The 27,328-nt window shown below is 45.7% G+C and overlaps 2 protein-coding genes across 2 annotated transcripts in view; one reads left to right on the top strand and one right to left on the bottom strand.

The window, feature by feature from the left end:
* Window positions 1–27,328, top strand: part of afap1l2 (actin filament associated protein 1-like 2) — a 59,868-nt gene that overhangs the window by 16,548 nt on the left and 15,992 nt on the right. The window contains exons 2-4 of the mRNA XM_080021751.1: window positions 9,895–10,023; window positions 15,421–15,483; window positions 21,851–21,945. Coding sequence (XP_079877877.1) covers window positions 9,895–10,023; window positions 15,421–15,483; window positions 21,851–21,945 — 287 coding nt within the window. The remainder of the gene's footprint in view (window positions 1–9,894; window positions 10,024–15,420; window positions 15,484–21,850; window positions 21,946–27,328) is intronic.
* LOC307246065 (kelch repeat and BTB domain-containing protein 13) lies at window positions 23,290–24,810 on the bottom strand (the record flags this gene model as incomplete). Its single annotated transcript, XM_080021860.1, has 1 exon — window positions 23,290–24,810. One exon carries the CDS (start codon window positions 24,808–24,810, stop codon window positions 23,290–23,292), a length of 1,521 nt encoding a protein of 506 aa, XP_079877986.1.

Here is a 27,328-nt window from a genome sequence, read left to right as displayed (position 1 = left end):
GGGCCGGGCTTTTTACTCTGAAGCTGCATCTATTGCATCATGATATTTACACAGTATTTAGAATGGATCCTTTCATCCAAACTTCATTGTTTCTTTTTTTCTTTTTTCTTTCCTCTCTCAATTTTGTCCATCTGTTCGACTCTGGCGCCTGGGATCAAAGTCTCACAGACGTGCGCGAGGGCAGCACGCAAGACACTTTTTGGAATCGGGGTGTTATTCGGGCAAATGCTTGAAAGAAAGGGAGTTTTGAGGAGGAGAAGCAGATTCAGGGAAAAAAAGAAAAAAAAAGGACTAAGCGGAGAGGAACCTGGCGGGATGAGAAAAGGGAATGGAGGAGGGAGGAAGGAATGCCACAGTCACAGATAAGGTTTTACAGCCCGGCACTGGGAGACCACCTCTGGTATTCTCACATTTTTGAGCCAATTTGAGTTTTTCTGTGTAGCGCCCCAACACCGTCGATTTTACATTTTAGCTCCAATTTGGTGTACGTTTTTAAGCTTTTATTGAAGTGATACTTGAAAAGTGACGTATATTTATCATTTCTTTGTTCTTCATCGTCACTAAATCCTCCAAGTATCACAATTTCCTGATGTCCCTCTGACAGAGCCCCAGACGCTAGAATCTAACTCCGTGTTTTGCAGCACTTCTGCTACTGCGGATGCCAATACATGAATATAAAATTGAATATAATTTTGGCTTTCCGGTGACAGTCAGTGGTTTGTCTGCACACACAGATCTGCCCACAGTAGTCAGAATAGCAGCACAATATCACATTTAAACACTTCACTGACACACAGAGGTCAAGAATGCTGTTTATCTTTTTTATTTATCTATTTATTTATCTTTTCTCGCCAGTAGCAAACATGATGAACGGCGGAGCATACACTTGGGGGGGAAAGAAAAAAACAAGAAAATATTAAATCGAAACCAGATTTTGCCAGGTTGTGAGCCTTGCCCCGTGGAGGCAAGAGAACTGTTTCAGCAACAGTGACGGCAGTAAACCGGGAATACGATTTGAAATGAGCGGCCGTGCCTGCCTGATTCCTCTAATGGGATGGAATGTTGCGTTCATCTCTGCCAACGTGCAGCCGGACCGGGAGCTGCCGGGGAAAGTAACTGAGTACTTTTACTCAGCTCCTGCATGTGTATACCTTTTTTTAAGAGCTGTTTGGGCTTTACTTCAGGGGCCTTCAGTGGACTTTGCAATTTTTGTCAAGTGAATTGTATTGAAGCTGCAGGTTTTTAGGATACAGGACACGATGGAATGACCCAAAAAACCTGAAATCCAAAAATAAATACAACTGCAGCACACAAAAACACACAGATACACACACACACACATCCGAGCTGCTGTATAAATAAAATAAACAGATACGGTGAAAGACAAAGAGGGGACAATGTACACCGGATGATGACGGTGATGAATATAGCTGAGAGGCAGCAGTACGTGGGGTCCAGTTTAGTCGTGTTAGATAAGTATAACAGTTCTCCGGGTTCTCTGAAATGCAGCACGAGTTACAATCCTTCGACTTTTACGAGCACCCAGAGACGAACCATGGTCTTATATAACATTGGCTCATACCCACTACAGAGCGATGGACTCCACACCACCTACCGCGCACGACTCGAATGGACGTTAAGAACCATAATCTGCACATTTATAGTACGTAGTATGATGACATCACAAAGCGTCTGATTCTAAATCTCTTCTCGTTCCATTAGTTTTCGGTCGCTACTTTGGGCCATATTTCGTCGTTTTTTTTCCACTTAATTCCTGCTCCGTATGTGGATCGATTTGGATGAAACTTGAACCACGACACGTTTGCGACGTACCAGTTCTAACCACACCTCAACCGTATCTGTTGCTTCTGCCGTTGCTCTGTTCCAGACGGTTTTAGCCCGAAAAATTCAGAGGTAAATAATAAAAATTCAAACAATATCTAATCGATAGCAGCGAAATATAACTGCAAATGTAGCTGCAGGCAGCAACCCTGTGTGTGGGGAGGAAGAAGAAGAAAGAAGAAACAGTCTTTATTAGTCACGCAACACACCACACTACAACACATGCTTGCACACACACACACATGCACATGCTTTTGATGGTGGCCGGTGAAATGGATCCTCTGCTTTTGACCCATCCTGGCTTGTCCTTCCTCCGGGGGCACAGCCAGGAGCAGTGGGCAGCATACGTGGACGCGCCCGGGGACCAGGTGATAATTGTCCATCGCTGGTCAGACGATGATGGGTGCATGTTTTTGAGGGGGGTCCTTACTGACGTGAGGTGGAGGAAACCCCATGTGAGCACGGGGAGAACATGCAAACTCCACACAGAAAGGCTCCTATTTGGGAGATAACCCGCTGGAGCACCGGGGTCCACGGTAGTCGGCCCTTCGTTAAAGTTCAATGTTGGGGTGTGCTTTGCCCCTCTGTTGCCGTGTGCTTTGTGACTGCAGATGTTCATACCTTCCGCCGGGTTCCATTGTAATTCTATGACTGGCGGCTGTGGGTGGGTTTCCTACGACGCAACTAACGGCGGTTATCATTCTGAAGTTGGGCTGCATGATTATGGCTGAAGTGATGATTTCGGGGAGGGACCTCTAATAATATCCAACCTCTCTAGATAACAAATGAGAAGCAGCCAAATCTTGTAAAATTGAGCATGTACAGTATGTCAGAGACTTTCCACTTTTTGCCCCACTATATTCGTCTGTGGCTATCTGGAAAGACTGTCTCACCTTACATTGCAGTTCATTTTTATTTTTTTTTAATGGATTAAACTCTTCGGTTTGAGACTGGGCCGACAACGGGAGGAATCCATGAGAGCAACCGAGAGTTCAACCGAGAGCTGAACTTTGTTTCCTGCTTGACGTCCTCACTGTGTGGTTGTGAATACACTTTGCATTGAGTGTACTGGCAACGCTCTCTTTACATCCTCATTTGAGGGACATCTCCCACTAGAATCCTGCTCATCGCAATCCTCCTTCATTCATTCCTTTTTATTCATCTGAGATGGTGACAAGACGACACCGCCGCCGTTGTTGCCGTCGAGTCACGACAACTCGAGTTGAGTCTTTTGCAAAGTGCACATTTTGGTCTTTTCCAGAACAAATGTGTGTCTCCAGTGGATTGGCGTACTTGGACAGCCACACCTGCGTCAGTCATCCTCAGTGCAAATGAATGTGTAAAGCTTCGGCTGAATACCTTGATCCCCATGCAGTCATATTTGATGAATGACCATTGGTGCTTTCAAAAATTATTAACCTTTACAACCAATACTCAAGCGATTTATCCGTGTAGATGTAATGAACAAGGGAGTAGAAGCCTTGATTGTTTATTTCACAGTGGTTCTCAACTGTTGAGTCTGTCCAAAGATTGTGGTCGCAGGTCCATTTTGAGTGGACCCTGGGGGGGGGGTGTGTATGTCCACTTTTTCTATTTGGATGATTTGAGGAGTGCTGATTTCCGACGTTGTGCTTTTGTTGTGTAACGCCAACCGTTATGACCTCCATAACGTGAATGTCCCACGGGTCAAACCATGGTACTTGTTCAGTCAAATTAAATCAAAGTTTATCTCATTAGATCGTCACTCGCTGCGGTCAGCCTCACCACATCAAAGCAAACAGTGTTATATTTGGGGCCGTGCCTAGAGCCCGACCGAGCCTGATTTTGGAGAGTCCCGGCCCACTGATTACAGATGTTGTGACCGGTATCTTGTCGAAAATTGCAGAATTGTATTATTAAAAAGTTACACTTTATTTAAGTTTCTATATTTTAGAACATTTAACCTACAAGCAAACAAATAGATGAAAAAAAACACGCAGAGAATGCTTTGATAGATAAAAAAATTTAAAATGTTGTATTTTTCTCCCCCAGTTCCGGTGAATGCATCATCACTTCCGAAAAATATATTTTTTCTCAGTTTCCCATGAACGCAGCATGGCTTCTCCGTGTGTAAACGTGAGCGTGAACAAGCAAGGAGGGATTTATGATGCCTAGTCAGACTTCTGAGCTTAGTTTGGTGAGAAACCTAAAAGTAGTGTAAAACAGATAAGTACAGAATAAATAATCAATGTTTTTTTTTTGTTTTTTATACTTACTTTTATATACTTTTATACTACTAAAATCAGAACACATCGGCGGCATAACTGCCGATCCTGATGTGGTCAAAAAAGTCAAATAATCGCCGATATATCGTGTTTTTCGTGACTAGAAGTGCACATTTCTCATGATACTTTGGACTTTCCACATGCAGAGTAAAACGTGCAGTAAAACCCTCCTGGAAACAAACTATCTACTAGGTTCTACTGCAGCTATTGAAGAAAAAAAAAATATATATATATATACATATATATATATTTGCCCCTTTTTCCACTGTATCCTATAGAAACCTCACTTTCACTCACTGGATCTTAATTTTGTGCCATAATACCAATTTCATAAAAATGACCACTTTCAATTCCATGAAGTGGCTATTTGCTAAAACACAGCAATAAGGTGATGTCGGGCGATGCAAACTAACCCATTTCATAAACATGGAAGACTTTTATCAAATTTGGACTAAATAGGAAATAAATTAAACAACAAATAGAATCAAAAATCAGTGATGAACACAGTCTGTGCAGCATTTAGAGGGAGTTTTTATTTATTTATTTTTATTTTTTTAACATAAGCCAAATTCTTTGACCCTTGGCAGTCTACACCAGTGATTGGCATCATGATATTTTAAATTGATCCGATACTGAGAGACTGCCAACACTGGTTCAATTTCAAATATTCTCATGGTAATCATTTGAGTCGATGATCGTACAATCCTGCGCATAGAATCACATTTCTATATTCTTGTATTTTCATATATCTGTCTATTTCTGTTTTGTAGTTTTTGACTATTTATGTGTATGTGTATATATATATATTTTTTTAACTTTTCCTTTTTTTAAATTCTATTTTGTTTTGTTATTTTAGTTGTTTTTTTTGGGGTTTTTTTCAAATGCCAGTTGTCTGTTGAGAAACCCACCAATCCTCACCGCGACAAATTCCTGGTACATGTGAATGCACCTGGCGGAATAAACCCACTCTGATCCTGATTCATGGTTTTCCAGAGCAGTGGTTTGGTTTCTCTGCTCAGGCTGCGGTCGCTCCGCAGGCGTCCGTCCAAGCCGTATCCCACGGAGACGGACCTCTATGGACCCCGCCCCCCTCCCCACCCCCCCCCCCCCCCCCGCCCAGTCAGCTGACTGCCTTTCCCAGGGTCCCCGGACCCAGAGGCCAGCTCAGAGTCAATCTCCGCAAACACACGAGGAGTAGGAGTTGGGGAAATGTTTGGACACACACCCAGCGGAACGGTGGGCAGATAAACAACACATCCATCTGGAAAGGGACTTGTGCTGTTTCCAGGGCTGTCACGACAGACGTTTTGGTTGACAATTGTCAAAAAGTAGTGTCGAAGATATTTTTTCAGCTGAGTACCACCTTCACTGGCATTGGGAGGAAAAAATAAATGAACATCTGATGTACTGTATTTGTGTCCTATGTGTTTTTTAAACATTATATATAAGCAATATTTTTTAATATATATTTTTTTATTTTCCAAGTACCCCAAAGTACCCCCATTTGAGAACCACTGTAGTAAAGTATCCATCTTTATTTATATCTTATACCCACAGCCATTCTAGCAACAATACTGTTAGGCCTCAGTCGAGCCCTGAACAATACTTCCAGCTATTGCCTTTTTTTTTTAAATATTTGCTTTACTTTTTGTAAAATTGTTCGATTCCAAAATCATGTTTCCACCCAAATGTCAGGATTTCATTTTGAGGCAATGTTAGAAATGTTGCAATGAATAAAATTGGAATATATATACATATATATACTGTATATATCATACTGTATATTCCAATTTAATTCATTGTAATATTTCTAACATTGGCTCAAAATGAAACCCTGACATTTGGGTGGAAACATGATTTTGGAATTGAACAATTTTACAAAAAGATTATGTTTGGCAATGATGCGATAATTGTGGCGGCTCACTCTCGCTGCGATATTTCAGCGGGCAAAACAGATGTTGGTTGACGACACGGATAGATTGATAGTAATTACTTAAGGTAATTAGGTGTTGGCGGTTGTGATGAGCTCCAGGTGAAACGTCCCCAGACGGCAGGGGGAGTTGACTCTCGGAGGAGGCGTTGAAGGGGAAGCCTCGCGTCACGGCGTCCACCGGGCCCGGCCGCCGGCGTGGTTCCACAGCGTGGAACCAAATCTCCCCCTTTCGCCCCTCGGCCTGTTTGATGTGTTGGGGAGGGTGGGATACAGCTCTGGGGCCTCCTCACGGCTTTAAAGCTGAAACGGAATACTAATTCAGTCTGGCTCTGACAGCTTTAAGGACCTTTCCAACAAAAAGAAGCTGTTGAACTGGTTCATACTCGTTTGGTGATTTGTTTTTATAACATTTTTATGATATTTTTTTTCAAACGGGAGTTTAAGTAATACAGGCTCGTGTTCTGTATCACCAAAGGGTCAAATTGTAACAGTAAATAAAACACGCAAAAACCAGTATTTCGAGTATTCTAATCGAACAAAAGATCCATTTGTTGTGCTGTTTCTCTTCAGTTGAAGAGGACGTGACCCTCATTTGCGGAGTTGGTAAACCCGGAGCCGGAAAGTAAAACTCCACCCCAGGATTTTGAGTCGGCCAAATGGACGGATGGAAAAACACGGACGGGGGGACGCGTGCTTTCCGAACATGGCACCGCCCGTTTCTGCCGACGTGACATGGAAGCGTCCCGGATGCTTCGTAATGGTGTTTAACTTCTGTCTGTGCGCCCCGAACGACTGTCCGTGCAGAAGGCGGGGACCTTCTCCAGAGAACGAGACGCCCTCCGGGACGTCTTTGAGCCGCTCCAGCTTCCTTCGGTTCAAAGTGGAGTCCGGGGCGTTTTTATCAGCGGCACCGGTATCTCGCCCCACCTCGGTGTCGCTCCCACTTCTTTACTTCCCCTCCGTCCCGTCCCTCCTTCTGTTCCCCGGCGTGCTGGAAACACTGGGGCCCAGTGTAGCGGAGGGGGTGGGGCCTATTCGTATAGCGACGGGAAGCACAAAGAGCTCCCCACACGGTGGAGAGGGTCGACCCCTGAAGGATGTGTGTGGGCTGCACCCAGACTCCGTGGCCCCGCTGACCCCGGCCTGGCCCCCCTTCCCCCGCCCCCCGCGATGGCCTTGACCCTCCACTGAACCAGTCTGGCTGTCAAAACAAGGCCCAGACCAACAGGCGACAGCAAACAGGGGTGGAAGGGGGGGGGGGGCAGCAAAAACGGATGAACTGCTTGGTCATTGAACCCGTTGGCTGCCTTCCGGTTTCACGGAAGGATCGTTTTTTTTTATTTTATTTTTTATGTTTTGAGGATTTTTGATGAATTCTTTCGTACCCATCGTCGAAATGTTGTCGTTGTTACGGCCGCAGTAGCTCAGGAGGTGGAGCGAGTCAACTAGTAAGCAGAAGGTTGCGTGCTGATGTGTCCTTGAGCAAGGCACTTGACCCTCTATCTGCTCCCCGGGCGCCTCTGCATGGCAGCCCACTGCTCCTAGATACGCCAGATACTAGGATGGGTAAATGCAGAGACAGTGCAAATTTTCTCGTTGTGTGACTGATGAGGGTATATAAAAACAACAACATTAAATTGTTACCTTGACTTGGATACCGGTTGCCTAACCGCACTTTTTTGGATACCATTTGTCTTTTTGCATGTAGGAAGTGTTGGGTCAAAGGTCATATGCCGTACTGGAAAAAAACACCTCTTCATCAGTTGAAAAAAATAATTTTGACAAAATAACATTGACCACTCCAGGGTCTTTATTTGGTATTGATTGACACCGAAAGTTTCAATACCGGTTGAATTGTACGTTTTGGTCAAAACCTGGTTGTGTATGTCGATATCCAGCCCTTTGCTTTGTGTAAAAGTCGATTGCATAGTTTTCAGCTGTGAGGATGTTGGGGCGGCGGTGGCTCATGAGGTGGAGCGGTGTCCGTGGTTTCTGATTGATTGCCTTGGCTCCACCTGCCGGAAAGGGAGGAGTTAATTGGGAGGAGTCGATTCTCATTAAGTTGACCGTTGGTTGCGACGCGCTTCGAGTGGTCGCGGTGGCCATCCAAAGGATCTACAGCTTTAAAAAGATTTCAAACAACGCATATACTTAAAAACCTCAAACCGAAGCAATTGACCGTCCACAAAATGATGGCATAGTGCTGTCGGAGGAAATGGCAAAGAGCGACAGGTTTCTCAGCACGGATTGGAGGATCGCTCTTTGGCAAACGCTGAGCTCCTCTCTGCTGATTTGAGTTTTGTTTCCATGGTGGAATGTCTGGGCTGAGTCCATTGTGTTTTTTTTTTTTTTTGTTTTTTTTTCTCCTCTTTTTCCGAACCTACTGTACCCAAAACCAAGCAACATCTTCTCACCACCTGGGCCTTGGCAGCCGTACGCAATGCAAACTGAAGCAGAAAGAGAAGATTGGATGGAATGGAAGTAGAATGTTCTCTACGTGGCGGAGTTCAGTTGCTACGGCAACAAGATACACAGGCACGTGGAGGAAGATGAAAAGGGAACTGATCATTCGCACAATAATCAATATCGTAGAAGCTCGATGACCTGAACCGGTGTTTTCGAGACTGAAGTGTTTTATGTTGACTGAATATATGAATGAATATACTTTCTGCTCCTGAATTAATCCTCGTGGTTAATTTAAACTCTGCCAGAAACAAATACTGTATGTGTATATTTTGTGTTGCTTATTTATGTCTTTGGCAGTCGGGGGCATGGAATAGAAAGAATTTGTGTGCTGTTGCATGCAAAACAGAGTTTATTTACAAGTGGAGTTTCAATTCCAAACCTGCAGTGCCAACCTCCCAGGCCGGTCTTTAACGCTTATTATAATCCACGTACCGTGACTCCATCTTTTACCTGAGCTGGGATGCCCTCACACGTCTTGAAAAACACAAACAAACAAACAATAAGAGCTTGACGAAACAACTCAGCGGTTATGACACACAGCTGCTTCCTGTCACATTATTGTTCCATTAAAAAAAAAAAAAGATTTTTAAGGGTGTGTGTGTGTGTGTGTGTGTGTGTGTGTGTGTGTGTGTGTGTGTGTGTGTGTGTGTGTGTGTGTGTGTGTGTGTGTGTGTGTGTGTGTGTGTGTGTGTGTACTTTAATTGCTGCCTTGTGTTTGGCGAAGAAAGTGTCATAATGCCTCCGAGCTGCAGCCGCAAGAACGCTCCAAGCCCAAAGCCCCACGGCCCCAGTCGAGCCCTGAAACCGTAGGAAGGCGAGCCCGAAAAACAACACATGTTATTTACTTATTATTGATTTGACGATTCATCACAGAGAAACATCGCAATATCCTACACTTCTATCAAAACATTTGACTTGTCAGAGATGAACCGAACACTAAATTTTCTGTCCATAATGTGCTTTGTGCTCGGTGGATTACACTACAAGTGCCAGAATTCCACTTTCAACATCCAGGTTCACCGTCGTCTTTGCTCTTAAGATGAGAGGCTCTGAAATGACTCCGCCACCAACGATGAATGAGTGTGCATTACCAAAATACACTGAATAGCTGTTTCTTATAAAGTGCCAGCTGAATAAATATGGGACGGATGTCAAATGTGGGAATATGTAGCAAAACAACTTTGCGGATTACCACTTTGACACGGGCCTACAAAGTTTGGCGGGAAAGAGAATAAACCTTGCTCAGTTGACCATTAAGTCTTGATAAGTGATGTGGGGATGAACAGGGTTGTGCTGGACTCTATGATCGTGTCCGTAACTCCTAAACCACCGCTTTCTGAAACCTGAAAGCTGAAACCTTCCCTCTATCTGCCTGGCGTTTCGTTTCAGTGCTGGACCAGATCCTGGTGGAGCTCCACCGCCTCCTGCGAATCCTGGACAAGGAGAACCTGAGTGGGAGCGCCACCATCCAGAAGGGCCTCCTCTCCGACCTCCTGCAGTCCTACAGAGCCTCCAATGGTACGGTATGGAGTGGTATGGAGGAAACGCAAACACGGTTCTGGCATGTTCTATCAGCTCTAACATTATAGTCCCATCTAGGGTTGCCGCGGTTATCTGTGTTACAGGGTGTTCATGCATACACCGATTATATTACTTGGCCACCGCCTCACCATTGTTTTGCTTTTTTTGCTTTTTTTTTTTTTAGATAAAAAGAAATACAGGTACTCCTCACTGAACGACTTGTTTAACCACCGTTGGGCCTTACGACCAGCTCCCTGACAGTCTGTGTTTTACGCTGCGTACTATACCGGCGGCGTCTCCTCGCGCATCACCATTTATATACTATAAAAACAATATATTCTATGTACACTATACAGTATATACTATATATACTATATACACTGTATACATCTCATCACCGTTCTCAGTCTCGTTCCCGCAGTCTGTCTGTATTCACTACACTAGCGTTTGCAATCACCACGCCCCCCTCACCGTTAAATAACACTATATACACTATAACATTATAAACACTATATATACCAGCCACGCCCCTTCACCCTGCAATAACACTATATACACTATAACACTATATATACCAGCCACGCCCCCTCTTCATGAAATAACACTATATACACTATAAACACTATATATACACCAGCCACGCCCCCTCACCCTGCAATAACACTATATACACTATAACACTATAAACACTATATATACCAGCCACGCCCCCTCACCCCGCAATAACACTATATACACTATAAACACTATGTATACCAGCCATGCACCCTCACCCTGCAATAACACTATATACACTATAACACTATAAACACTATATATACCAGCCACGCCCCCTCACCCCGCAATAACACTATATACACTATAAACACTATGTATACCAGCCATGCACCCTCACCCTGCAATAACACTATATACACTATAACACTATAAACACTATATATACCAGCCATGCACCCTCACCGTGAAATAACACGGGTCCTCGCTTATCGACCAATTAGCTTAACGACCTGGTCCTAGGAGCGGAACTTGTTCGTTAAGTGAGGAGTACCTGTATACAATATGAAATATGAATAAAACCAAGTTAGTTAATTTTAGCGTATCAGCGCCAACGTAAATAAAATATTAAAAAACTCTAATTTGTAAAATACTAAGCGTGTTATCAATTCTTAGTCTGACGCTCCTGGAAAAAAAGTGAAAGTAGCTGCTTCGTGCGTGCACAGCAGAGTGGCAGCACAGTCGGCTCATCACGGGAGGCCATCAGTTAAACATCAGTTATCAGCTCCCGTGCGTGACGGGAGCACTCTGCGGGTCACCCCCCCTGCCCCCACCACTTCTATCAGCTCTTCCGTTATAGTTCCATCAGCTCTAACATTATAGTTCCATCAGCTCTACCGTTATAGTTCCATCAGCTCTAACATTATAGTTCCATCAGCTCTACCGTTATAGTTCTATCAGCTCTAACATTATAGTTCCATCAGCTCTACCGTTATAGTTCTATAGCTCTCTCTGTCTTTCCCCGCTCATCTCTATCTCTCTCCCTCTCTCCGCCTCCTCCCTCCTGCTCCCATCCCTGTCTCTCTCTCTCTCGCTCGAACCTCTGTCTTTCTCTCACTCCATCTCTTACCCCTTTCCTCCGACCCCCTCTCTCCCTCTCTCATCTCCCTCCCTCCTATCCTCTCCGCCCCCCCCCCCACCTCCCCCCTCATTTTCCCTCCCTCCTCCCTGATTTCCGTCTCTCTATCGCTGTCTCTCGCTAACTCTCTCTTTCACTCTGCCCTCTGTCTCTCCCTGTACCCCCATCTGTCTCCCTCTCTCTTTCTCTCCCTCTCTGATCTCTCTGATCTCTCTCTCTCTCTCTCTCTCTCTCTTTCTCTCTCCGTCTTCACCCGCTCTGTCCATCTCTATCTCTCTACCTCTTCACTCTCCCCCCTTTCTCTCCCTCTCGCTCTCTCTCTCTCTCTCATGCAACCCGTACAAACAGTCCTCCGGCCGTGGCTCCTCTGTCTCAGGTCCTGGACTCGTCTCTCTTCACTTCCTCTCCGGTCTCTCCGAGCTGTATCGTTTTTCCAAAGCTTGCGTTTATCCTCTCGGGGACGTTCACTTCCTCCTGAGCGACGGTTTATAAATAACACTTAGACTCCATCCTCTCCAAAAAAAAAAAGAATAAAATCAGAAAATCTGTTTTCACTGCGCAGGCAAAACAGCGTTTCGTTTGGCCGCCGCGCTGGCCTCCTCTTCTATTTCAAAGGAGGCGCCTCCTCCCCGGCATCACCCAAGGTTGGAGGGTTGCTGTTTGATTTCCTCCCGGTCCGGCTCAAATATTGAATTCCACGAAGTGACCTTCCCCGAAAGTGCTCTTCGAAGGCGGGAGATATTACCAAGCACGGGTGATGTCACCTCGGCCCAGCCCGCAGGATATTCACGAAAATGAAAATACACGCCACAGGAGAAAATCCGTCAAACGGTATCGCGGCAAAATCCAACACTGTTGTGCACTTCTTTTCACGGCTATCATAAGAAATAAATACATGTAAAAAAATCCCAAATATAGGACCTTGTCGACTGAAATGTAAAACCTGGAGGATTGTATGCACCTAATATGTAGAGTGACGTAGAGTGTGTAGAGTGACGCATTGATACTTTCATTTGGGCGTGAAGTGAAGGCTAGTGGAGAGGAGAGGATCCACGGGTCATTGAGACTTTATTGATTCCCGTGGGAAAACTTATGGGGGGAAAAAGTCAAAGTATTGAATCGATTCGGCAAAATCGGAAGGCCTTAAATTGTATTGAAAAGTCAGAAATTCAAATTTGGGAGGTTTTCTACCCCTAGAAAACACAGTTTGCATGCATGTACTGTATTTAGAGGTAGCTTCTTAGGTAGCTCCTCTGTTCTGTCTAGGACATATTGTGTGTAATCACCGTGTGCGTTGCATTACATTTCACTGCATATATGTATGAAAGTATGATTTCAAGATTCAAGAGGTTTATTCGTGACATACATATTTATGTGACGAATAACCCTCTTGAATCTTGAAATCTTGAATCTTTATTCAGGAAAGGAGGTGTATAGCAATGAGGTTGTATGAGATATAAAGATAAATAATATAAATAATATAAATGCATGGAGAATTTGGGGGGAAAAAACATTTGATTTCATTGTCCATTTTCCTATGTTGGTTCTATGGATGCACCCGCCGCAAAAATGCCACTTGGACACCGACGGGTGGTTAACGCAAACCTCCTGAGTTGAACTGTGTCCTATCCTCAGTATTTTGATCAGTTGGAAGTAGAACATCCCAGTGGGGAAGTCGGAGAATGTGTCGGCATGGCGATCACTGACTAATGTGCGATGAATGCCGCGCCACGGTGAGAGTGGGAGTCAATGGGCCAGTCTGTCCGTACAAAGCCCCCCTTGTTTGGGTGGATTTCCCCTCTAATCCTGGACTTTTGAGAAAACAATTGAAGGATATTTGTGTGGATCTCATCATGTGGAATTTACTTTCCCCATTGATGTTTTAGGCGATTCACAAGCCTGAAATTCACAAGCCTCCGTGGACCGCCACCGCCACCGCCACTTAGGGCCCCGAGACAGAACTGTAGACCTGTAGTGATCCCTCGCAGAGAAATAAGGACATTTTAGCAGGAAAAGGTAGTCAGGTAAAGCGGCTCTAAATAAATACATTATCCTGCTGTATATATTCTACAGTTGTGTATATTGCGCTACGGTACACGGTTGTTTACAGTCTACGTGGGCCTCCACCTCGCTTTAGGCCGGACAGTCCACTTATTACACTTATTTGTCCTCTTTTTGAGAACGTCCTGAAATGATTGTCCCAAAGCAATGTCAAATAAAGCAAAAAAACTGTATTTCATTTGGTCAAACGTGGTCATATGCAAGAACACGCACGCTGTGAGCACATGACCTCGCGGTGCGAGTCGGCGTAGACGCGTGCGACCAGTTCATGGCGCAGAGAGGCAATGAAATGAAAGACGTGGTCAAAACGCCGCGGAATCCTCACAGGAAGTCAACGTTTTGGGGTCATTTTCGGTTTTGGGCCTCCACTGACTCGTGCAAAATGTTCCGTTGGAGGAACCCCTCTCCAGGAACCCCTTCTGGAAGTGGCCTCCCCGCTGATGTTCAGTATCTACGAATACAACTACCTATACATAGGAAAGCTTCCAGCTATGTACATATAACCAGTGTTGGGCTTGTTACTCAAAAAAATGCCACTCATTACTCGTTACTCTTTTCAGAAGTAATGTTATAACTTTACTTATTACTCCTTGCCAACAGTAATTTGTTACACTGCTCGTTATATTACTTTTCCATTACACCCGACATAGTTGGTAATTGCGTCCTTTCTCCTCAAAATTCACACTTAATAATCACAGTTACAGCAAGGCTTCAACTACTGACGCTACCTGTGTCTTCTTCAGTGCATGTACTAAATGTACTGCAGAAGTACTGGCACGCGTACTAAAACGCCATCAGCTCGCTCGTCAGCGCTCGCCTTATGTCGGCGCGGCAGCAGGTGCACAGATCTTGTAGTGATCCACGATCCTTACACTCAGTCATTTCCCAAAGCGCCACGTGCCCTCCGTGTTTGTGTGCACTTACACTCGCTCCCACGTGCAGACAACGTAAAGCACCGGGATGTAAAATGCCGCTGTTTATGTTAATATGCTAAATATAAATATTGTCTGTGCAAACCAAACCTACTTGGTGAATAAACTAATTCTGGGTATTTTCTAATAATAATAATAATAATAATAATTAATTATATATATATATATATATATATATATATATAATAAAATGGATTTTTACCTTTCATATTTGCAGCTCAAATTGCTTTACAGACATTTGGGAATTAATACTTTTCAGTAATTAATGATTTAAAGTGATTGAATAGTACATTTGAGGATAAAAAATGTAATCGCCATACTAGATTAACACCAATGTAGGCATGCACGTTTTCAGTCGCTTTAAACCCCCCCCCCCCCCCCCCCCAAAAAAAAAAAGGCAGCTAGGCGCTGTCATGCGACTATCCCGAAATCTCCACACAGAAAACCTCTTCCGGATGCCACGGTAACATCAGTAAAGCTTTTTGTGTACTCTCTTGCACAACAGGCCCAACCGACGAACCGGGGTAAATGGAACTAACAAGGTCCTTCGAAATGTAGGCGTCCGCAAGACCTGATGGGAAATCCTTTTCTCGTACGCCCAAGGAAACACCTTGGCCAAGCAAGGGACCTAACTAGGATGCGTCCGGCGCTCCCTTCATGTAGGGAGGAGGTCTTTACGTGGCCATGTTTCCTAATATTGGGAATTTAGGACCCAAAATTGCATTGCCGAGTGAAATTCCTGATTGTGGTTCTGGTTCTGTCTTTCAGGAGGTGATGAGGAGTACATCTACATGAACAAAGTTGTTGTGGCAAAGGACAAAGACGACAAAGGTGAGACATACTGTAGAGAGGAAAACAATCTTTTCTCTAATTATTCTTTATAGAGCGTCCGGTATATTCCTTCTATATTTATATTTAAAAAAAAAAAAGTTTTTGTAACTGTGTTAAGCTAAACATCGTACCATCATGAAAACGCTTTCTGTGGCTTTTTAGGGTGTAGCAGGCGTAGAACTAGAACGGAGCGCAGCCCTCGTCCATTCGCACGAATCCAAAAACAACATGATGGATGTCGTATGGATCGTCCTCGTTCCACTCTAAACACCACCGCGGAGTATGTAGCGCTGCGTTCCACGCTGAAAATAATTGAGTGTAAGCTGTAAACTGGGTGTGTTTGACGGTCTCGCGTTCTCGCGTCGTAGCATTAAGCTGGAAAGGTTTCTTTCGGTCTGTGGGTGGTCCGGATAGTGTTGCATTTTGCCGTCTGCAGGCTTGGAATTGTATCGATTTCATGAAATTTGGGGGCTTTCCAAGTAAAACCCCTTTTGATGTCAACCGCGGTGGGGTGGAGACGCTTTTCAGCGTCCTCAAAAGACGGGTCGAAATTGTAAACTGCTCTAAACTGTCAATGTCGACAAACCATGAACACCAGCAAAAAATATTCAGCAGCATTTTTTTAATTTGTAAATGACCAATGCTATGTTTGCTGTTGTCTTCTGAGGTTTTTCAAACGCTCACTCACATGCATACACATTCACACAACTTGTGCAATAATATATGTGCAATAATACTGGTATAATAATAATATACATAAGAATATGAATAATAAATATTATTATACACTGATCAGCCACAACATTAAAACCACCACTAATAACACTAATATTGTGTAGCTCCCACTCGTGTTGCCAAAACAGCTCTGACCCGTGGAGGCATGGACTCCACAAGAGCTCTGAAGGTGTCCTGTGGTATCAGGCACCAAGACGTCAGCAGCAGATCCTTTAAGTCCTGGAAGTCGTGAGGTGGGGCCCCCATGGACCAGGCTTGTTGTTCCAGCACATCCTACAGATGCTCCATCGGATCGGACCCTCACCCCATCCACATGATTCATCAGACCCGGCCACCTTCTTCCATTGCTCCATGGTCCAGTTCTGACGCTCATGTGTCCATTGTAGGTGCTTTGGGTGGTGGACAGGGGTCAGCGTGGACACTCTGAGCGCTCCCATACGCAGCAAGCTGCCATGCACTGTGTTCTGACACCTTTCTATCACAGCAATGTTCTCTTTTTCACCACTTTGTGCTACAGTAGTTCTTCTGTGGGATCGAACCAGACGCATCAATCACTCCCCACGTGCATCAATGAGCCTTGGGCGTCCATGACCCTGTCGCCGGTTCACCGGTTGTCCTTCCTTGGAGCACTCTTGGTAGGTAGTAACCACTGCATAGCGGGAACAGCCCACAAGACCTGTGCTTTTGGAGATGCTCTGACCCAGTCGTCTGGCATCACAATGTGCTCCTTGTCAAAGTGGCTCAGATCCTTACGCTGCTTCAACACATCAACTTCAACAACTGACTGTTCACTTACTGCCTCATATAATAATAATATATAACAGTATGTATATAATAATAATATATAACAATATATATATATAATAATAATATATCCCACCCCTTGACAGGTGCCATTGGAACCAGATGATCAATGTTATTCACTTCACCTGTCACTGGTTTAATGTTGTGGTTGATCGGTGTCATTTATAAATGTATACCCTAAAGGTGGGAATCACAGATTAACTCATGATACGTTGCCTTCGATAACCATGGTAATCACAATACAGCGATTCCATGATACTCGATACATTGCAAGACAATTCATCTAAGATGCATCACGACATCTGTGTAACTAAAGAAAAAATACAGCTAAAAAGGCAAAAAGCAGGATTTATGTATTTATTCACTGCATTGTGGTCTCAGTTTCACAGAATCTGACAACTGAGATGAAATATTGTGCAACAAAAAGATGTCCAATGTTTGAATAATATCTTAAAATATTTAAAATATTTGATCAATACTTAAATTAAAGCCTAAAGCAATATGAGGCACTCATGATACCTTTTTCCTTTAAACACGGTAGTGAATGAAAAAATAGGATTAGCTCCGCCCCCAGTAACTGAATTTAATTCAATAAGAAACCAGTTTCATGTTCCAATTTCTCACGCTTAAAGCAAACAAAATTTCATGAAAATCGGTTCAGAATGAGGCGGTACAGTGGATTTTGTAGAGAAGTCTGCATCTCTCAATACACATCGTATTTGTTTACCAGTTGACCTCAAGCGCTCCAATATGGCGGACGAGCAGACGCAAAGCGGCGACATGAGGAGCTCATTGCCGACATGTCGTACAGTATCAACAACACAGCGACACACCGTGAACCAGTCACTGCAGCATCTGTGTTTATCTTCTTTTCACTGCAACTCTGCATCCACATTTATGGAGTTATCACTTATTATTAATTAATAATTAGTTATTAATTAATGACAGGGTTCCTATCCTGAGTGTCTGAGGATCGGGGTTTAAGCCCGCTGCTCGTTAGCCCAACCAACGAGCAAACGGGCATGCAGCCACCCTGACCCAGTCACCTCGATCCAGGTCAGGTGTGGCTGCTCAAATCATCCCATCCCCACACCACAAACTGTTTTCTGCTACGATGGTTACATTTTGCAATTGAGCCGCGGTTCACGTGCGAGTCGAACCTGTGGGGGGTCGAACCGTACGGATCATCTACGTTCCGTTAAACCACTAGTTTAGAGCGGCAGCGTGTTTTAATACAAGTATGGATATTTAGAGCCAGTGTATTGATAACTTATTGCGGGAGGTATGATCACGATATATTCCAGTATCGATATTTTGTCCCACCCCGAACATACGAGGGGTGTCATGATTCTCCAAATCCACAATTCGATTTGAAGTTTGATTTTAAGGTCATTCAATTGGATTTTCGATTTAAACTTTTTTTTTTTCAGCACTGACAGCTATGCCAGTGTCAGACTATCCAGTCTTGGTTTGTAAAGAACAACAATTGTTTCTCAACAAGTAACAAGTCCACTCACATTAAATCCTTTTTATAAACAATGGGTTTTTTTTTTTTTTGTTTTTTTTTTTAGTGGAATAAAAATAAACAAAACGTTTGATGCAATTTTTCCGAGATAAAATAAATGTTTTGGAGCCGTAAGAGTGGACTCTTTTCAATGGGCCGGATCGTCCTGCTCACCGGAAAGAGACAAACTTTTCAGCAGTGTTTCTCCTCCGTCCACCATGTCTGTGTCCGCTCTGTACGTTCTTCTCTAATCAGACTTTTTTCCCAATTCTGCTCCATCGTATCACTGCATCATGTTCCGTTCAACATTATGATCTTATCTTTGGTCTCACAATCCAAATCATATCCATAACGTTAACTACTATTCATGGAGTGCGTACCGGCACTTCTCACAAGATATATCATATTGAATCGAAGCACGCTTTTTCTTCAAATTATTAGAATGCACGAGCTGCGAGGTTTGAGCTTTGGATCTCCCCCCCTCGCCAACCTGATTGTGATTTCGAACGCTCATTTTAAATGATTTTTGATTTTGAATCTGAATCGTGACACCCCCATAATATACCCCTTATCTGACGTTTTATATTTTTGGGGTTTTTCTATGTATCTGACATTCTTTGTATTTTATTTTTACTTCACTTTTTATTATATTTCAATTTTATTATGTTTATTCACCATTTTCTCGGACTGTTCGGCTTTTATTTTTTTATTTTTATGCTGATCGTTACACCTCATCAGATCAAATTCATAGTATGTGTAAATGGACCCGGCGGAAAAAACGGATTCTTTTTCTGGTCGGACTGATTTTCTGGTCGTGGTCTCGTCGTCATAAAATACTATCAACAAACAAAATAAACATGAATTAAAATCGACCATTTAGACATCAGATGTTTCTCAAAGTGAAGAGACGGAACATGATGCATGATGGGTAAAGAGCCAAGCCACGCTGTGTAAAAGCCTGGGCGTGTCTATTTTGGTCCGACTTTGGGTCAAGAGCGCTGAGTGATAATAACGGCCTCAGAACGAGGCGCCTCGACTCGGGTCGTCGTAGGAAAAAGTTGCGATGATGAGCATATGTAGAAGAAGAAGAAGGCGCCCGGCTCCTCTCCTCCTCCGCCCGCCCCACCTCCCCGCCCCACCCCGCCCCCGCCTCCCGTTTCCTGCCCGTTTCTCCGTAGCCTCTCTCCATCTGAGACCAACCTGTTTCCTTTGGACGGCGATGAGAGGGAAGGCTTCAGCGAACACTAGACTTAACACATATGCACTCTGCAAATACTTCCCGAAAAATCCTCAGATTTTCTTCTACAGTTACCGAAGGAAAGAAAAATGTAAAAAAAATAATTAAAAAAATAATAAAATAACAAGACGAAACGGCTGGAACTGCCTTCCTCCCATAGACAATCAATGTAAAATACAGTATTTACCACTTTTTATTTTATTTTTATTATTATTGACATATTACTGTGGCATACTCTGACTGTCTATTTATCAACAGTATCTGTCTGTCTACAGTATCTATCTATCTATCTATCTCTATCTGTCTATCTGTCTATCTATCTATCTATCTATCTATCTATCTATCTATCTATCTCTATCTGTCTATCTATCTATCTGTCTATCTATCTGTCTATCTATCTATCTGTCTATCTATCTGTCTATCTGTCTGTCTGTACAAATACGCTCCAAAATCCTCGGAATTTCTTCTACGGTTACAGAAGAAAACACTTAAGTTCCACGGATAATAAGCACAATTTTGTTTCCTTTTTTTTTTTATTGCTATTTTTGATCCAGCTTATGATCCATTTTATGTGTTTTGTTTGTGTGGGCAATTCACATTTGGGCCAGTAAGCAACAGATTGAGGCGGAATACGAACCTTTCTCGCGGCGTTTTCTCAAAGTGACAACACTGGCCGTAGAAGGTAGAACTTTATGTGGATTTGAGTGTCGCATCGCCTGCTTTTATTATGACGGGAGCTCAAAATGTTATTGCATTGAAATGATCCCATATTCCAAACTTATTTAACTACAGTTTGATTCCAAAATCTGTCCATCAAATATCAATGTATGATTGACTCCACTCCTGGTGCGTACCAGGTGACCCCGCGTGGGGTCACAACCCCCACGGTTGAACCCACTCGGGGGTCTCGTCCGTCGTGGCTTCGCCGGCAGCCATCTTTACTTGTATTCTGGTGTCAGGCTCTGTGATTTCTCTGCGCAGGCCCAGATGCCGACGCTCAAGGAGGAAGTGAGTGGAACAACCGAGCGCGGAGGAAGCGGACTGTTTCCGCAGAAGCGCACCGTGGCCAAGAGACGGACATAAGCAAAGAGCGACCGTCACGAAAAAAAAAAAAAATCCGCAATAAAACCCGGAGCAATTCACGGTCAAAACGCACAATACTTTCCTGTCCTCTCTCCGGTTCATCTCGCGTGCCGGGCCCTCCTCCTCCTCCTCCTTGTCCGTGGTCATCGGGCGCCTTTGTGTTTTCTTTGTTTTTTCTCGGTCACACTGGGCCGTTGCTGTGAACCGCGCAACATCTGGTAGATCTGGCGCGCGCGCTTGGAAATGAGGTGTCAGCAGCAGTGACGCAAGACTCGCAAGCGATTCGTTCGCGTCGAACTAATCCTTTTCGAACGACTCCGCCGCCGGGAGTCACCGCGGCGGACGGGTCGTTTGTTCTGCTCGCAGCTTTACTGAGCCGAATGCGAGGTTAAGGCAGTTGGTTTTGAATTAAGGTTTTGATTTACAGGCACAAATAAATACTTTGGACAGAAGGGAGTCATTTTTGCGATTCACAATTAGCATTTCAGGCTGGAAGAAATCAATTTCGGAGAATTGGGCTGTACGGTTTTTGGGAGCCGCAGTTGGCGTTATTCCGCCTAAATAATGAATTTTGACAGAATTATGTGATCCTCATGAGTTTAATTCCCAACCCGAAAGAGTAGACCGACTTATCAGATTTTCATCCGTTCACCATGAAGTCCTCCCTCGCTCCTCTTGCCTTAAACCAACTGAATCAAATGAACAGAGAGTACAAAAACTGAACAAATCAGAAAGAAGTCTCAAAAAAAAAAAGAGTCAAACCTTTCCCCTCCACTCAGCAGCCGGTAACAGCTCATGCTCACTAGATGGAGATTCTACAGATTATTATCTGAAAATAATTGAGCATCTTCCCACGCTCGTGGCTCTAATCAGATTTACTGTGCTTTTGAAAAGGAATTCAGTGCAACAAATTTGGCGAAGATTTAAAGCACCGTCAGTATTTCTGCCTGGATCAGCTCTTCTGTCAACCATTAAGATCATGGTTCTTGTGTCTGTGCCTGCAGTCGATGATGGATCGGAGGCCTTGGCCAACGGAAAGCCGGGGAAATACGTTCCCGCTCCACGGAAGAGTCTGCCAGATCTCCCGCCCCCCAGAACCGTGAGTAATCTCCGGCTCGGTTCGGTCGCCGTCTGTGATAAATGAGTCGCGGTAAATAACAGTCGTGGTAAGACAGCCCCGCGGGCCGTGGCTGGTGGGGGGGGGGGGCTACATGAAGCAATTAGCCACAACTGGACCACTTCAGCCGGAGTGATTCCACCGCTTTGCGTTGATTTTTAAAGTGATGATCCATCACATGGTGTGAGCTGGGGTGGATAACTCTACAAGTCCACGAATCACATGAGAAACTACAACATTGTGTTTTTTGTTTTTTTTTGTTAGTTTTTTTACGCTGGTCTTCGCTCTTAGATGTCACTTCCTTTTCTCCAAAGTTTGTCTTCTTTTGACTGATGCTGTGACATGAGGTGGTGGGTATATATATTTTTTCGTTTTTATTTGTAAAGCCTTATCCACATGGAGAGTTTGTATACAGCTAGCGACGCTGCTTTTATCGAATCTCGCATCACCTGCGCTTGCCCGATCTTTGCATTCTTGCCGGGAAAGGCGGACCCCGCCACCAACAATGGATGCAGTGCATAGAGGAGCGCATGCATAATGCAAATACATTGAATTGGCTGAATAAAGTATCAAATATGAGATTATTATTATTTTTTAACTCACTCTCTCTCAGATTACTACTTCCCGGTGTCTCTGGCGTCTACTCAGCATTTCAAAGTAGCAGAGCAGCGGGCACTGGAATCACGTTTCTACTCTTAAATTAAGCTCCAGACTACAGGACAGTCACCCCCCACACTTTGTGAGACACTTTTCCCACAAGCCTTCAAATAAGCCGGCCCGAGGCTTTCCCTAAACGTGCGCAGTCATTTCGCTCGCAGACCGGTATTTAATCACTGCAGAGGTAGGAAAACGGGGAAGTAAAGCGGTGTAAAGCCGAGTGTGTGAGACGGCAGTAACGTGTTTTATGTCGACTGCTGACTGAATTAGCTCAGTGTGAGTTCAGGGAAGGGGGCGAGGAGGGGATTAGAACATCCCTTCAATGCCTTTGAACTTCACACACATGCACGCGCGCGCGTACGCACACACATACACACACTGTAACTCAGCATTTGTCCTGATTAACAACAGCTGTAACAGTAGTAGTAACGGTCAGCTACTGTGTGTGTGTGGGTGTGTGTATGCGCATAGTTATACAAATACTCCTGTGTGGTTACAGTAACTTGTGTGTTTACCTTCCAAATGATTAACTTACTCGTCCTTCTTGCGAGCGCGCAGAGTAATGGTTACCATTCAAAATCCGCCTTTTGCCACGGTTAGACTTGGATTCACTTTCTGTGATCCATTGAATGCTCACACATCCAGTTATATTTTCATCATGAAGGGACTTCACATCTGCAGCATGGCCTCGACAAATTCCACCGATCTTCCCGGCGACGGCGGGCGCTCGTCAATCCCTTTTTCATCCGACTGCGGTTTGATCGGCCCCTTCTGGGGCAGCCGCAGCAGACACGTCCACAGTGATCCGCTCTTTGGGAATCCCTTCATCTGCCGGCGGGGTTTCCACGTTCCATCCCCGCCGATCCTGTACACAAGCGTCAGCATGTGCTTGACGGTGAACACCGAGTCCCCCCTCACCATGGAGGTGAACAGCGACCCCTTGCTGTTGATGTAGTTGCCGGGCACGGCGGTCCACTGGCCCGCGGTGAGGTTGTAGCAGTCCATCAGGCAGCGCAGGAAGTCATCCGAGGGCCCGTTGCGCATCACGTATAAATTGTCCCTGTGGGCCACCATGCAGTGGCCGTAGCTTTGCGGTTTGATCATGGTGGTGACCAGAGACCACCGGTCCCTCGATGGTACGTACTCGTAGATGTCCGTGGTGGCCGGCGGCCTCCACAAGCAGATAAACATCCGCCGCCTGGCCACGGCGCAGGCGGCCGATGCCACTGGTCTCGGTGCCTGATGGATGAACGCCCACTCGCCCTTCTCCACGTTGTAAGCCTCAGCCGTGGAAATCGTCTTTTTCTGGAACTCACCGCCAACCGCGTAGAGTTTACCCTCGTGCCCGAGCAGAGTGAAGTCGTATCTCGGTTGCTGGGGTCCAGGCAGAGCAGTCCAGGTCCCTGAATCGGGGTTGTAGCAGAAGCCGCCGTCCACCGTGTCCTTGCCGTAACCGTACACGCCGCCGACGATGTACAGGCGGTTGCAGAGCACCGCCACCCCGGCCATAGAGGTGCTGCAGAGCGTGGGGAGGTCAGTCAAGTGCTTCCAGTCTCCTTCTGCCTCATCCAGATGGCAGACGACCCGAGAGGAGTCTCTTAAGTGTTCCACTGAAGGAGAATGGGTGCCCAGAGCGATGTAGGTTGCGGGGGACAGCGACTCAGAGTGTTTCAGTAGATCCTCGGGGATGGTGCTCTCTGCCGCCTCCTTCAGGTCGTCATAAGAATCGCGGAGGAAGAGAGCGGCACACTGGAACAACTTGTGCACCCCAAAGATGGACGCCGCGTGGTACAGCAACAGGCAGTTGTCCGAGTGCAGGATGTCGCAGAGGTGCTGGGCCAAAAGTTTGACTTGCAGGAAAGCGGCACACTCCACGGCCTCTACCAGTTCATCCGGTCCATTTATGGCGGGAGACTCGCCCCGGCAGACGGCAAGTGTGATGAGGAAACCCCGGGCGCTGACGCCCCGCTGGAGACTCAGCTCGTCCTGGCGACTTTCTATCATTCCCGAGTTGAAGAGGCCACGGAAGTAATCGCTGCAGCTCGCCAGTAAGGCCCGTTCCACGGAGAACCAACTGTCTTCCACCTTCACTCTCACAGAGCCGGCCCGGCACGCGCCCTCCCCCGGAACTGAAGGACCATCTTGGGCATGGGCGGCCTTGTTGAGCCCCAGGCTTTCAGAGGCCTCCATGATCTGCTGAGCCTCAGCCCACCCTAAAAAAAACAAAAAACAAAAAAAAAAAACGCATTTAAATCACAACGCGGCACCAGCTGTGTGACTTGAGAATTAAATACATTTTTCTTTGTTACTTTGATCTTGAAGGTAAAGTAAAGTTTGGAGAGTTCCACAGCGCGGCGCCGGCCTGGTCTGGAAATAGAGTCGGGCTATAGATAGAAGCTGGGCCACTCAGCTGGACCAGGCGGGGGCAGGAAAACTGTTGACACCGAAGTTGTAGAGCGCCAGCGACAGCTTGTGAATATCACAGACACAACACTAATAGTTGATTCATAAATTATTCATAGTCAACTTCTGATTAACTTCAGGAAATACCGAAGGGAGGGAAAGCAAATTTTTACTGATGAAAGACTGCTGTGTACGCCAAGTCAAAGTTTCCTCGGTTTGCGGGGGACAAAAGCTGGGGGACACAAAAATACGGTGGAGATATGTATTATGAGGCACTTTGGTATTATACGTTGGTAGAACTTGAAGCCTGCTCATGCCGCACCTGGACAGTCTGGTGCGCGTCACGTCTCAAAACCGTGTTTGTCAGTGTTTTGTGCGTCGATGTAATGTTTTTTTGCCACACACTGCGGCCACTCCCCGCGGAGACACGTCCACCGTCAGGGGCCACAGCCGGACCGCGGTCTCACGGCGACGCGTCCGTCGACGGACTCGGGAGATCGAGAACGTGTCGCTCCCGATTATCGACGCGAGTGCCAACGAGCTGTTGTGCCGTTGACAATCGTCCTTGTTTGTTTATCATCGGTCGCCGTGGTTATGGACAATGTGTGACCACACCCCCGTTCAGAGAGGAACCGGAGGGAGCCGGGGGGGGTGGAGTTGGCCGGCGGGGGCCCCGTTAAACGCGGTTTGAGTTCCTCCTGAACGCACGTCACTTAGGAGTCAAGTTTACGCAACGGCTCGGCTGGGAAACGACTCCCACTCCCGTGAAGGGTGGGGACCCTCCCCCCTCCCCCCCTTGCGGGACTGCCCGACAGCCCCCTCCTCCCCCCTGGACTCCCTGCTCTCTCCCCTCCTGACCTCCCCCCTGGACTCGCCCCATGTCCCTCCTGGACACTCTGCTCTCCCCTCCTGGGCTCTCCCCTTCTGTACTCACCCCTCTCCCCCCTGGACTCCCCCCTCCCCCCTCCTGGGCTCCCCTCCTCCCCCCTCACAGAGCTTCAGTGTTCACAGATAGCGAGCGTCCAGAGAGCTCCCCTCAAAGCTACTAACCCGCTCCATTATTTTTATCACGATACCTTCCACTGTGCTCCCAGCAGGCGCTCCCTCTCTGTGTGTGTGTGTGTGTGTGTGTGTGTGTGTGTGTGTGTGTGTGTGTGTGTGTGTGTGTGTGTGTGTGTGTGTGTGTGTGTGTGTGTGTGTGTGTGTGTGTGTGTGTGTGTGTGTGTGTGTGTGTGTTGCACTCTGGATTCTTGGCATGGGAACCAGGGATTTTCCATGTTCCTCTGACTGTTTCACTTTTGGGTTATTTTTCCCACTCTTTGCTCCAAACCCACCTCACCCCTCTCCCCACCACACACACCCCTGCTGCCCCCCCTCCTCCTCTTTGTCCTCCCCCAATTCTCCTCTTCCCTGGTATTTATGCATCGAATCCTTGATCCACTTTTTTTTCTGATCGGGGGCTCTGAATTGGGGAAGTGTGTGTGTGTGTGTGTGTGTGTGTGTGTGTGTGTGTGTGTGTGTGTGTGTGTGTGTGTGTGTGTGTGTGTGTGTGTGTGTGTGTGTGTGTGTGTGTGTGTGTGTGTGTGTGTGTGACTCACTCAGGTACACAGTGTCACCTCTTTCCAAAGTAATTTAGAGGATACTTACCTACCAGTCTATAGTAGTACTGAAGTAATTCAACTCCACTAGTAGTATTCCCACCTCACCAAAATAGTACTACTGCCCTATGAGAGGGAAAGAGAGAGGATGGAGCTATAGGAAACTAGCATTAAGAACTACCTAATGAACAGAAAACACACACACATGTATGAACATACACACTTAGTATACCATTGGCCTTGCCCCTAAGACATTTTACTGCAGGAGGGAGAGAACAAGATATAGGGAGAGACACATGGAGAGAGCGGCGTAGAGAGACAGACATAGAGAGAGAGGGAGAGAAGGAGAGTGTGTGTGTGTGTGTGTGTGTGTGTGTGTGTGTGTGTGTGTGTGTGTGTGTGTGTGTGTGTGTGTGTGTGTGTGTGTGTGTGTGTGTGTGTGTGTGTGTGTGTGTGTTCGGGGGGGATGCTTCCCTGGAATTCCTGCCTGTTTAATTAATAACAGATGCCTCGACTCTCAGAAGCTGTGTGTGTGTGTGTGTGTGTGTGTGCGCGTGTGTGTGTGTGTGTGTGTGTGTGTGTGCGCGGGTGCCTTTCCCATAGAGCGCTCCTCGTGCTTGTTTTTCTTCCGCCGCTGACTGTAAGCACCGTGTGGTCATCCCTGGAACCCTGCGCCTCTGGCCTCACATCACCCGTCCGAGAGCGAC

This window comes from Zeus faber (genome assembly GCF_960531495.2).
Source record: "Zeus faber genome assembly, chromosome: 20".
Lineage (NCBI taxonomy): Eukaryota > Metazoa > Chordata > Actinopteri > Zeiformes > Zeidae > Zeus > Zeus faber.
The sequence above is the reverse complement of the archived record's forward strand: the minus strand, read 5'-3'. Positions and strand labels throughout refer to the sequence as shown.